General features: G+C 43.9%; 2 protein-coding genes across 2 annotated transcripts; one reads left to right on the forward strand and one right to left on the reverse strand.

The window, feature by feature from the left end:
• The first annotated feature begins 1,200 nt into the window (after positions 1-1,200).
• Positions 1,201-5,837, forward strand: LOC310869922 (nucleoside diphosphate kinase B-like). Its single transcript, XM_083780903.1, has 5 exons — positions 1,201-1,352; positions 1,613-1,740; positions 1,872-1,973; positions 5,087-5,199; positions 5,713-5,837. Exons 2-5 carry the CDS (start codon positions 1,624-1,626, stop codon positions 5,828-5,830), a joined length of 450 nt encoding a protein of 149 aa, XP_083637029.1. The 5' UTR covers positions 1,201-1,352; positions 1,613-1,623; the 3' UTR covers positions 5,831-5,837.
• A 3,556-nt stretch (positions 5,838-9,393) lies between these two features.
• On the reverse strand, positions 9,394-11,693 carry LOC310869923 (nucleoside diphosphate kinase B-like). The gene is made up of 5 exons (XM_083780904.1): positions 11,592-11,693; positions 10,607-10,736; positions 10,204-10,305; positions 9,920-10,032; positions 9,394-9,674 (listed from the first exon to the last, which is right to left on the reverse strand). Exons 2-5 carry the CDS (start codon positions 10,721-10,723, stop codon positions 9,557-9,559), a joined length of 450 nt encoding a protein of 149 aa, XP_083637030.1. The 5' UTR covers positions 10,724-10,736; positions 11,592-11,693; the 3' UTR covers positions 9,394-9,556.
• Between the last annotated feature and the right edge of the window lie 334 nt (positions 11,694-12,027).

The following is a 12,027-nucleotide window of genomic DNA, read 5'->3' on the forward strand; positions in this document are numbered from 1 at the left end:
TCTGTATTCTACACTCAGGGCTGTATTTTGCGTGTCTTAAGTACCAGGTCTTATTCCCTAACTTGAGTAAACTAAAGACCTGGAGGCGTGATCAATGCCATTTGGCTATTCTGAGTGGCCAAAGAGCATTGATCACGCCTCCAGGTCTTTAGTTTACTCAAGTTAGGGAATAAGACCTGGTACTTAAGACACGCAAAATACAGCCCTCAGTCTCTCACAGATGACCAAGCTAGGGACATGGCCTGCCTGCCAGCCAGCCAGCCAGCCTCATGCTTGCAAGCAATAGTCTGATTATAGTGAAAATGATTAATTCATTATATTGTTGGGCAGAAACCCCATATCTCCATATTCTAACTTTATTATTCATTTCATGTTTTGTTGTTGTAAAATAGTGGCCTACTACAGCGTCACTCAAAAGTAGCAGATCCACAGGTTTTGAGCTTGTAGTTCTGCTACCTTTGCTATTTCTTCGTAACAGTGTTTGACATGTGAGGCCGACAGAGATGATATACACACACACACACACACACACACACACACACACACACACACGGTACACATGCACGTGTGCACAAACACACAAACCTGCATGCACGCACACAAAATACATTAGACACATGCTCACATGTCAGAATCGCTCTGCACAATCACATGTACACCTATAGACATAAATAGATCTGAATGTATTGGGACAGTTATATTCAGCCGGTGTACATTGCAATGTGCCATTTATAAGTTAAGCTATGCTGTGTATCATGATTGTTCAACATAAATATAAATACACTATCGACCAGATTTTCTGTTCCATTACATACTGTACATACCAACTGAGAAACATGTGTGACTGTGACTATCTATTTAGAACTAGTATATACTTACAGTATACAGTCTCTAATGGCACTAGTGGACTGTATGTTATCCTTTAGAATTATTTAACTGGGTGTTTTATTGTATTTGTATATTTATGTATTGTCCTGTATGTATGCATTGACCTGAGCAAAACAATTTTCCCTTGTGGATAATAAAGCCATCTAATCAAATTTAATCTAATCTAATCTAATCCTATTCCCTGTACACTAATTGAACTATAAAATTGATGAATCAACGAAAGTCAATATCTCTCTCTGTGTCTCTCTCTCTGTCTCTGTGCCAAGAGATGTGCCAACCAGACACACCGCCGACCCCCCGTAACTCTTGACATTCACTCCTCCTGTGGCTCCCGGGGGCCCCTCCCCTCCCCATGGAGCGTTTAAATAGAGGGCCCTTGGAGTTGTTCGTCGTGATCGCATCCCCAACCGCGAGCAGTTGACTCCCGCTGTCCTTACAAGTTCCTGTGAACTCCCGTTGAAAAGGTACGGTAGCTTTGAGGCTGGCATGACGTTTGTTGACTATGATAATTTACCGCTGATAACATAGGCCAAGTCCACACAAATGTCAATTGTAGCCTGCACACATAACAAGCCATGTGCCCACTAGAATGATGTGGTGTCCACAGCAATATTGATAGACTACTTGCACATGCGTGAAAAGGGCATGCAGTCAAATAGCCCTTAAATGGCTGATATTGCAAGAGTATTTGACAATTTCTTTCTTTCTTTCTTTCCACCCATAGCACCTGCAGAAATGGAGCAGACATTCATTGCAGTTAAGCCCGACGGTGTCCTGAGGGGCCTGTCTGGTGAGATCATCAGGCGCTTTGAGGCCAAAGGCTTCAAGCTGGTTGCTGCTAAATTCATCAAGGTAACTCTACTCTCAACTCTTAATACGTAGGCCTGCTCAACTAGCCCTCTCAACCCTATTGTACTGTAACATAAATTGATTAAGATGATCAAAATACAACTGAATGATTAATTGTTTGCGTGTGTGTTCAGCCCACTGAGGATCACATGAAGAAGCACTACCTTGACCTGGCCGCCATGCCTTTCTACGCTGGACTCTGCAAGTACATGTCCTCTGGACCCGTCCTGGCCATGGTAATGAACACATGCACGCTCACACGCATCCTCTCAATCACAGACGCTCTGACACCCACATACACATGCATTGCCTACTGCAATGCTACTGACTCCACTCAACGATTGCAATTATCGTTTCCTTTTTTTTTCTCGATTAATCGAATGATCAAAAAGCATGTTTTGTTTTTTGTACACTTTGCATAAAATAATATCAATGATCGACTAAATCATTTATCGTCTTATTAGCCCATTTTGACCTAAGATCAGGTTAAACTAGATAAAGTGCCCTTCGGGGCACAGGTGCCCGGTCAGAATGGGTTAAGTACCAGGTCTTATTCCCTAACTTGAGTAAACTAAAGACCTGGAGGCGTGATCAATGCACAGACCTGCACCAGGGCAGGTCAGGTTGTGGCCTCCTGTTGGCGCTATAATATGCCAATGGGAAAAGGGTGGCATTTCTTCTTATGCCTTGGATGACAATTGGATGATTTGAGGCATTTTGTTCCAAAAATGTGTTTTGCAAAAATCCACCTGTTTGTGGCACTATAACAGGCCAATCTGAATGGGATATATTCCTCAGCCTAGTAGGAAAGTCTGTGAAAGATTTCACGTAAATTGCACGCGTTCTATCAAACAAAATTCGCATTGCTGCTGGTCTGAGGAGGCAAACACAGATCCACCCGCAAATATAAGAGATAAGATAACGTTTACGGATAGTGGAAGGTTCTAAACCCGCTATGAGGCATTGGCATACGTTTGGGCCCAAACAAAAACAAATATTGCATCTGCCTTAATTTCTACTACATAAATTGTAGAGCTGGTCCTTGATACTCAAGGACCAATAGCAATTGAAAGCAAGAGCATTTAACAGCTTACAATAAAATACACACACGCAAGCATACATGCGCACACACACACATGTGCGCATGCGTGGTTGCCACTACTGTCAAATATGCCTTTGAATGCATATATTGTGCATTGCATTTTGTTTGGCAATATTCTTTCCGTATTTGTTGTTTTGTCGCTGACACTCGTTTAAAAACAATGTGTGAAAGCATTCATGCCAACAATGCTCCGTTTGAGAGAGAAAGAGGCAGGCAGGCATGAGGCAGGCAGGCATGAGGCAGGCAGGCAGGCAGGCAGGCAGACAGACAGACAGACAGACAGACAGACAGACACGGACGGGACAGGACAGGACAGACAGGGTTTTCCGGCTGGGCCACGTCCAACAGTGGAGTCTCTGCTCTATGCTGACTGAGCACTGAGTGATTAAGTTACACCATTGGTTGACCGGTTGGCCTAACAACGAAGGCTATGGGATGTAGTCAAATCAAATCAATCTTTATTTCTAGAGCACATTTACAAAGACCAGAAGGTCAACCAAAGTGCTGTATACACGATCATGAGGCAAACATACAATAACACAAGTAGCATAGTAAAACAAAATCCAAGCAACACAAATAGTACACAGGTTAATTAGGTAAAACATTTGAAAGCCAGGGAGAAGAGATGGTTTTAAGTAAAGACTTAAAGGCCTCAAAGGCTGCAGTCACACTGTTGAGACAGCCGTCTTATCAAAGTCTGATGAAACACGGAAGTAACACCAGAGCAATACAAGTTCAAAAGGCTTGATCGTCATGCTCCAGTTTAATTTAAAAACATTATTCATGATTATCCATAATCTGTCAGATCTCATTGTTTGACCGTCTCAATGTTTTCTAAAACTTACTTTGGATAAAAATGGGAGCTGGGAAATAGGTGGGAAATTAGCGAGGATGGAGGGGTCTAAATTGTTCTTTTTAAGAAGAGGTTTGATAGTGGCGTGTTTAAAATTAGCCGGGACTGTACCCAATTTCAAGCAGGAGTTTATTATTAAGGTAATGCTGGGACCAACAGAACTGAAGACATCTTTCAACAAAGATGACGGGATGCTGCCTGAGGGGCTATTAGTTGGTCGCAGAGCGTTGACAATATCAGTGAGTGCAGTTAGGGAGACAGGCTTGAAATAAGTGAGGGTATAGGGGATAGGGCCGGCACCGGGGCAGGTGAGTGGGCAGATCTGAGTGTAGTAATTTTATCTAGAAAGAAATTAAGGGAATTGTCACAGAGAGTAAGTGAGGTCACAACCGGGGATGTATCACAGGGATTTATGATGGAACTAGAAAAAGTGCCCACCAGGATAGGAATGTAGGACATTGCAGCTTGCCTTCATCTGGTGGTTGGATAAAAGGGCAACAAAAGTAAATTATCCACAGATCCGTGCAGTTAGAGGTAAAAACACTTTTGCGCGATGTTTGGACAAAATCTGTAGGTGTACTGTGCAAAAACTTGTTTTGCACAAAGCGGCCTCCTGGTGGCGCTATAACAGGCCGTTCTGGAAAGTTTGGGGCAGAGGTTCATCGTTGGCATCCAGGGAGAGTGTGTGCAAAATTTGGCATCGACCGGGTTAACGGTGGCCGAGATTAGCTGCTCACGGACACACGGACGGACGGACACACGGACGGACGGACGGACGGAGTGCAAAACATACTCTCCCCCCATGCCTTCGGCCTGGTGGAGACAAAAAATGTCTTCTACATCCTGACAGTTTTCTGAAAAAGCTAAGTTTCTATGTCAGTCGTTTCTACCTACAAGCTCGTAGCAAAGTGTCCTTTTACTGTCTCTGACACACTCTACTGTCATTGATCTGCTCATGTACAGTACCCTGTTCTATCTCTACGCCTTCTCTACTGTCATTGATCTGCTCATGTACAGTACCCTGTTCTATCTCTACGCCTTCTCTACTGTCATTGATCTGCTCATGTACAGTACCCTGTTCTATCTCTACGCCTTCTCTACTGTCATTGATCTGCTCATGTACAGTACCCTGTTCTATCTCTACGCCTTCTCTACTGTCATTGATCTGCTCATGTACCCTGTTCTATCTCTACGCCTTCTCTCGTGAAAGCATTCACTCGTTGGCTTGATCGAGGATTACACAGACATGTATGCAGATACAGTATGCGATCATTAACAAATTACAACAATGTATTCATCTGTGTCTGTGTGTGTGTGTGTGTGTGTGTGTCTCTCTCTCTCTCTCTCTCTCTCTCTCTCTCTCTCTCTCTCTCTCTCTCTCTCTCTCTCTCTAGGTGTGGGAGGGACAGAACATTGTGAAGATAGGCAGGTTGATGCTCGGTGAGACCGACCCATCTAAGTCTCAGCCCGGCAGCATCCGTGGAGACCTCTGCATCACCATGGCCAGGTGAGCACCCGAGAAAAATCACACCTGTGTGAACTGAGTGGTGCAACTCCCCTCTCCCCCTGCCCCTCTCTCTCTCTCTCTCATTAGCAGGCAACAGTGCAGCACTATATCTCTCTCTCTCTCTCTCTGTTTCTGGCACAACAGCGCCACTTTTGCCCCTACTGGTATTCTAAACATAGTAACATACCGGTAGTCACATAGTCGTCACATAGGTTAGGACGGACATTGCTGTTCCTTGGAGTGGTTGCACCACTCAAAAAACAACAATCGATAGATGATCATTGATAGACAGGGCTGGCCAACGCTATGCTAATCGGACGCCTCCCATCCAAATGACTGGTTCCCGTTGATGGCCTATTAGGTTGATATCTGCGTCATGGCATTGTTTGCATAATTATAATCAGTGTCAGCAGATTGGTTGATTGATAGAAGATATATTGGTAGATACTATACTGTTCATAGAATTAAGTGTGTTTAGTATTTCGTCTAACAACGGTCCTCGTCTCCTCTCAGGAACATCATCCACGGCAGTGACACCGTGGAGAACGCCAAGAACGAGGTCGGTCTGTGGTTCAAGCCCGAGGAGTTTGTCACCTACCAGCTCCCCGCACACGCCTTCATCTACGAGTAAATTTAAACTGAACCAAACAACACCCGCCATCTAAAATGGACTGTTTTTTATACTCTACATCTCTCATGTCTTCCGATCCTCTCATGTTGTTCTCCTCTGTGCACAATCCAAACCACTTGACAATCACAAACATGTAGTACTTGCCAATAAAGTTCCTTCATTGAGAGAGTGCCATGCTTGTCTCTGACTTTCTGCTGGGGTGTTTGGGAGACGTGGGATAACTTGTCGTTCATACTTGGACTTTTTTTCATGGACTTTGTTTCGCTTCCATTCAGACCGACGTGAAAGAGAATAGTTGTCACCTCCTAAATTGATGGACCTGCTGGCTCTTGTGCAGAAAGCAACATATTTGGAGGAAAGGTCACATGTCTGTTCATGATCATATAACTTACTATCTACAGTACTAGTTAACCCATTCTGACATGAGATCAGTTCATCATTCATACGAGGTTTCCACTGGACACACACTGGTCTGATTAACCCATTCTGACCTGAGATCAGATTCTAAAAAATGTCAGTCGTTCTTCGATTTTTCAAAAAATAGCAGACCTACAAGCTCGTATCGCGCCACTCGGTGGCGCGATATGAGCTTGTAGATCTGCTATTTTTAAATAGCTAAAGCATAACATGATGCTGACACCAAAATGGGTGCCAGGTCAGAATGGGTTATACTGTAAAGGCCTATTCATACTCCAGTTTAAGGTGATAACTTGGTGACCACCGAAAATTACAACATGGCGTCACGCCGCGGTGATAAGCGACTCACAGCTCACCCCAACACATCTCTCTGTTTTACTAACCGTATCACCTAAAACTATGGCCTTAAAATCCTTCAAAACATGCTTTGAAGACGAGCGCAGGACAGCCTTGCTAGGGTTTAAACCAGTGATCTTCAGAACATATTTTTGAGTGTTGTTCTGGATGTTGGCCTTTTTAAGCAAGAAATGATTTTAACAAATCATATGCCACAGGTTTCTCTGCCTTTTCTACACAGAATGTTGTATGTAGAGGAACGCACATTAACGCACATTAACGCACATCTTAGTACAAGATGTGTGTAGTAGTAGTTAATTGAAAGTAAAGTAAAGCAATCAAGTATAATTTACAAGTTAGATTATGTCATATACCCTGAAGAAGGCATCCTAATGCATAAACGGCACTTTGGCTATCAGTGTGTGCGGCCACTCTTTTGTCTTTTTAAGACTTATCTTTCTAGATGTTTCTGCCGTGAGCTGGCACCACTACTAAGACTGGTGTGCGTTTATCATCCTCCTGCACAGATAATGTCAAGTTGGCATAAAGTTTATATTATTTACTTACTCTAATGAACTCTTTGAGGGACCGAAAATAGTGGCACTATTCCCCACAAGATTAGCACAGACCTCATTGGCAATGACGTGATTTTCCCTAGAAATGCTCTAAACGGCCTGTTCAACGTTTGTCTACAAAGTTTTGCTAACACAGGATGGTGTGAACACAAACCAGACCTAATGGAAAATGCAACAATTTGCTTCTGGATCCGACCAGAGCTTTTTGGAGGACTTCAGGTGAGAAAGACAACCGAGTGTTACGCCAAATGTGGTGACCCGTCGATTTCTGTTCCATCCGCTGGCTGCAGGTGTTTTCCTGTGGCTGAGGGTTCCAGCATCGGCCAATCATCGAAGGGGCACCTATTTCACCGTAACACCGCTATGCTGGCGTTAGCTTGAACCAATGATCTTGTGAACACCTAGCGAAGGTCTGAGTCATATCTTATAGTGTTGACAACACAGTACAGTATAGTTTGGTGTTTTTTGGTGACAGTAGGCCTATGATGCACTCTGTTTGGATCAACATCATGTCCATCATCGAGGACATCATTCATATATTGGTTGTTTGTAAAGCAGGTTCACAACCTGAAACTTCATGAGAGCGTCTGATCATTTCCATCAAGGGTGAGTATACAGTAGTTTGAATCTAGTCTCGCGTTTCTCTCATCTCTCTCTACACTTTGTTTTCCTGTCTTTTGTCACTGACTTGTGAAATAAGTCGTTATTAAAAATAAGCCTTTAATAAAGTGTCACTATGTAAACATAATAATGAGATGTTGTTTCCAGTCTGTATGGTAGTAAAGTATACTGTATGTTAACACAATATAACTTGTACAATTGGGGTGGTTGTGTTTTGTTTCCCTGCTCTTCTATTGGGCAGCGGTGGCCTAAGGGTCAGAGGAGCGCCCTTGTTGCCGAAAGGTTGCCGGTTCGATTCCCCGGGCGGGCAGGAAAAATCTGGATGGGGCAGTGATTGTCATCACTCACCCAACACCGCTGAAGTGCCCTTGAGCAAGGCACTGAACCCCCAACTGCTCCCCCTGGAGCTGCTCAGTGGCCAACAGTATAAGACTGTGGTTGTACTGGGTCAGCTCCCAGGTTTTAATGTGTGTGTGTGTGTGTGCATGTGTGCGTGTTTCTATTCAGTATTTTAGCTATGACATGAGCGCCCCCTCCTGAGATACTTCCTGTTCCTACTTTTGTGTCGCTTTTGTGTCCCCATAGAGTTATACTGTGACGCTCCGTCGGACTAAATCTGAGACGAAAACAACCACAAAAGTCTCATTTTACCGCTTTCCTCACAACAACAAAGCTGCGCTGCTCTCCAAAATCTGGCTGTGACAGGCCGTCTGCCCCACATGGAATACGATAATATCGCCATTTTATTTTATTGTGTCAACTAAATCCTCATTAATGCAAACTAGATTCAACATACTCAAGCCTGCACACATTTTAAATATAACCCCGAAATATTTTACAGAGCAAAAGGACTGTTGTCACCTTCAATAATAATGATAATAGTCTTTATTGTCTCCACATCATATATTTTTGTTGTCATGGACACTTGTACAAAACATTAATAATTCTACTCGAGTTGGAAGCATTAAGACCCATTTGAACCCTCAATGGCTTCCTTTCTGAAAAATAACGTCATTGTAAAAAGATTCACGTGTTTAGATATTCTATTTACAATAAGATACGGACGGGAGCTGGTGCCACTTGGACTTGGACAAAATTACGTCAGACTAAAATACTGAATGTGCAGGGCGTTGCTGAAAATGAGCACTTGTGCTCAGCTACTTCCCTGGGTAAATAAAGAATTTTAAAAAAGAAAAATAAATGGAGACATTTAGGTTGTGTCAAAGGTCGCGTCTTACCTATAGAGTCAGGATCTGACACCAATTCTCAAGGTTCGATTTATCCCCTGAGCAAGCAGGCAGGCTCTATTAGCTCAATGGTAAAACAAAAAAAAAATCAGTTGGAGTACAGTTCAGTTTGCGCAGGAAACCGGGGTCAAATCCAGGTAGAAGGGGAAAGTTACATAGTGCAGCTTTAAAATAAAATAAAGATTTCAACAAATTAAACATTCACACTGTCAGTGTGTCATCCATCTAGGAGCTTTTGTTGTATGTATTGTTGTTCTTTTTGCAAGCCAATATGAATGGCTGCCAAACCTAATTCTATAAAAGTATTAAACATCAAAGGCTTTCCCACCTCTCCCCAAACCCCAGCAGGAAGTCACAAACACCATGGTACTCTCTAAGGAACTTTATTGACAAAGTGATGATGTTTGTGGTTTTGGGTTGAAAAGTGTACAGAGGAGAACAAAATGAGAGGGTCAAAAGACACGAGAGATGAAGAGTATAAAAACAATGGTCAGGATGGTTTCGGCAGGCGGCAATAAGTCGGTTTTAATTTACTCGTTGATGAAGGCATGGGCGGGTTGCACGTAGGTGACAAACTCCTCGGGCTTGAACCACAGACCGACCTCGTTCTTGGCGTTCTCCGCGGTGTCACTGCCGTGGATGATGTTCCTGAGAGGAGACGAGGACCGTTGTTAGACGAAATACTAAACAAAACACTAAACAAATAAACGATTTGACCTACCTTGACTCATCTACCAATAGCCCTTCTACCTACTACATAATACTATGTGAATATGGGAGATAGCTTTTCCTGATGTTATCCCCAGTAGCAGATTTTGTATTGACCTGCACTGTCGTTGCACTGTACCCATTCTACAAACTGTTAATGACTGTCGGTCTTCCTGGGTGCTCACCTGGCCATGGTGATGCAGAGGTCTCCACGGATGCTGCCGGGCTGAGAGTTAGATGGGTCGGTCTCACCGAGCATCAACCTGCCCATCTTCACAATGTTCATTCCCTCCCACACCTAGAGAGAGTGTAGAGTAGACTGTAGAGTCAATTCCATTTATATATATAGTGTGTGTGTGTGTGTGTGTGTGTGTGTGTGTGTGTGTGTGTGTGTGTGTGTGTGTGTGTGTGTGTGTGTGTGTGTGTGTGTGTGTGTGTGTGTGTGTGTGTGTGTGCATGTGTTCATTACCATTGCCAGGACGGGTCCAGAGGACATGTACGTGCAGAGTCCAGCGTAGAAAGGCATGGCGGCCAGGTCAAGGTAGTGCTTCTTCATGTGATCCTCAGTGGGCTGAACACACACACACACACACACACACACACACAGTACACACACACACAAACTTTAAGTAATGCAGATAGTACTGAATCAGTGTTCTAGGTACATAAAGTATTTGGCGTGCTTTTATTTTCTTAAGGTATATTGTGCATTTTAATTCAATCCATCGAAATCTTCATTCAGAGACACATGATCCCGGAGCCACATTTCCACTGTAAACCCTGCTCCAAATGACAACTAAAACGCTGTACTACTAGCATGAGTGAAAAGGTTAGCAAAACGACCCGACAGACACATTATACATGACAGTTACCTGGATGAATTTAGCAGCAACCAGCCTGAAGCCTTTGGCCTCAAAGCGCCTGATGATCTCACCGCACAGGCCCCTCATCACGCCATCAGGCTTGACTGCGATGAATGTCTGCTCCATTTCTGCAGGTGCTACAAATAAACCAGTGAATGTACTGTGAGTATGGACGAACGAATGAACTGTAAATCACACATTGCTAGCTTGCACTCTCTTGGAACATGGTGCCATTCGAGGGCTATATTTGCGGGCATACCCTTTTCACACGTTTATCGTTGCCGTCGGGTGGAAGCCGTCATAATTATGTCCAAAACTGTTCCCTTTCCAGGATTCAAATTCAAAAGCGCTGTAGCAAAAATAGCAGGTCTACAAGCTTTTGTAGGTCTGATATTTTTGCTGCATGTTTCATTTAAAGTACGGTACAGAATTAATTCCATACGTTGATCCGACCCCCCCCCCCCCCCCCCCCCCATGCCAAAGCGCCAGCGCTCGCCCAGCAGTCTGTAGTCTGCCGTCACCCAGGTGGATGCGTAAGTGCACACGCTTCTCGCCCCCCCCCCCCCCCCCCAGGGCGTTTTACTGGTTATGTAGTCTACGATTTACATTGTAGACTTGGCCTATACACTATGTTATCAGCAACTGCATCTGCATGCGTTATGTGTACTGTAGGCTACATAATTATGAAAAGACAAAATAGACGTTTTAAAAGGTTTCTGTGGTCAATTATTTGTTATCAGCAAAGTAAACAATTCATGTTATCTAAAAGCTGCACTTTCCTCAAATTGAATCTTGACCTTCAGGTCAAAATTCATGTCAGATCTTGTGTCTAGGTGAGACATGACCTTTGACGCGATCTAAATGTCTCAATAGAAGACAAAATGCAAACACCCCAAGCATATAAGTTATTATACTCATTGTATTAATACAATGTCAGTCCAATGTGTAGGCTATAGTAGTGCCAGTCATGCCAGCCTCAAAGCTATACTGTACCTTTTCAACGGGAGTTCACAGGAACTTGGAAGGTTGGACAACTGCTCACGGCAAAGGATGCGATCACGACGAACGACTCCAAGGGCCCACTATTTAAACACTCCATGACACAGGGGGGGGGGGGGGGGGAGGCTCTGGGAGGAGTCACTATCAACGCAGCATTTGAAGACGATCAACAGTGATTTACGACGGTCACTCAAGACATATCAAGACTTATCTATGAAAGGCACAATGCAATGAAGTGAATGTCAAGAGGTGGGGGATGGGTTTTGGTTTGCAGATGTACGTCTGCTGTGTGTGTGTGTGTGTGTGTGTGTGCACGTGCACGCTCTCTCCCAAGCCGCCGGCTCCCTGGTTATCTGAAACCCTCACAGCTGAGTGAACGCGTACCTCTCAGGGGGCAGCTGGAAGGAAGTGGCGCAATAAGTCGGATGACC

This window comes from Protomyctophum parallelum (genome assembly GCF_964188405.1).
Source record: "Protomyctophum parallelum genome assembly, chromosome: 13".
Lineage (NCBI taxonomy): Eukaryota > Metazoa > Chordata > Actinopteri > Myctophiformes > Myctophidae > Protomyctophum > Protomyctophum parallelum.

What these genes read in the sequence shown, in the direction of transcription:
- LOC310869922 (XM_083780903.1), top strand. Translation starts at nt 1,624, where the DNA reads ATGGAGCAGACATTCATTGCAGTTAAGCCCGACGGTGTCCTGAGGGGC. An exon ending in TTGCTGCTAAATTCATCAAG is followed by an intron (nt 1,741 to 1,871) that starts GTAACTCTACTC and finishes GTGTGTGTTCAG; the next exon opens with CCCACTGAGGATCACATGAA. An exon ending in CTGGACCCGTCCTGGCCATG is followed by an intron (nt 1,974 to 5,086) that starts GTAATGAACACA and finishes CTCTCTCTCTAG; the next exon opens with GTGTGGGAGGGACAGAACAT.
- LOC310869923 (XM_083780904.1), bottom strand. Translation starts at nt 10,723, where the DNA reads ATGGAGCAGACATTCATCGCAGTCAAGCCTGATGGCGTGATGAGGGGC. An exon ending in TTGCTGCTAAATTCATCCAG is followed by an intron (nt 10,306 to 10,606) that starts GTAACTGTCATG and finishes GTGTGTGTTCAG; the next exon opens with CCCACTGAGGATCACATGAA. An exon ending in CTCTGCATCACCATGGCCAG is followed by an intron (nt 9,675 to 9,919) that starts GTGAGCACCCAG and finishes GTCTCCTCTCAG; the next exon opens with GAACATCATCCACGGCAGTG.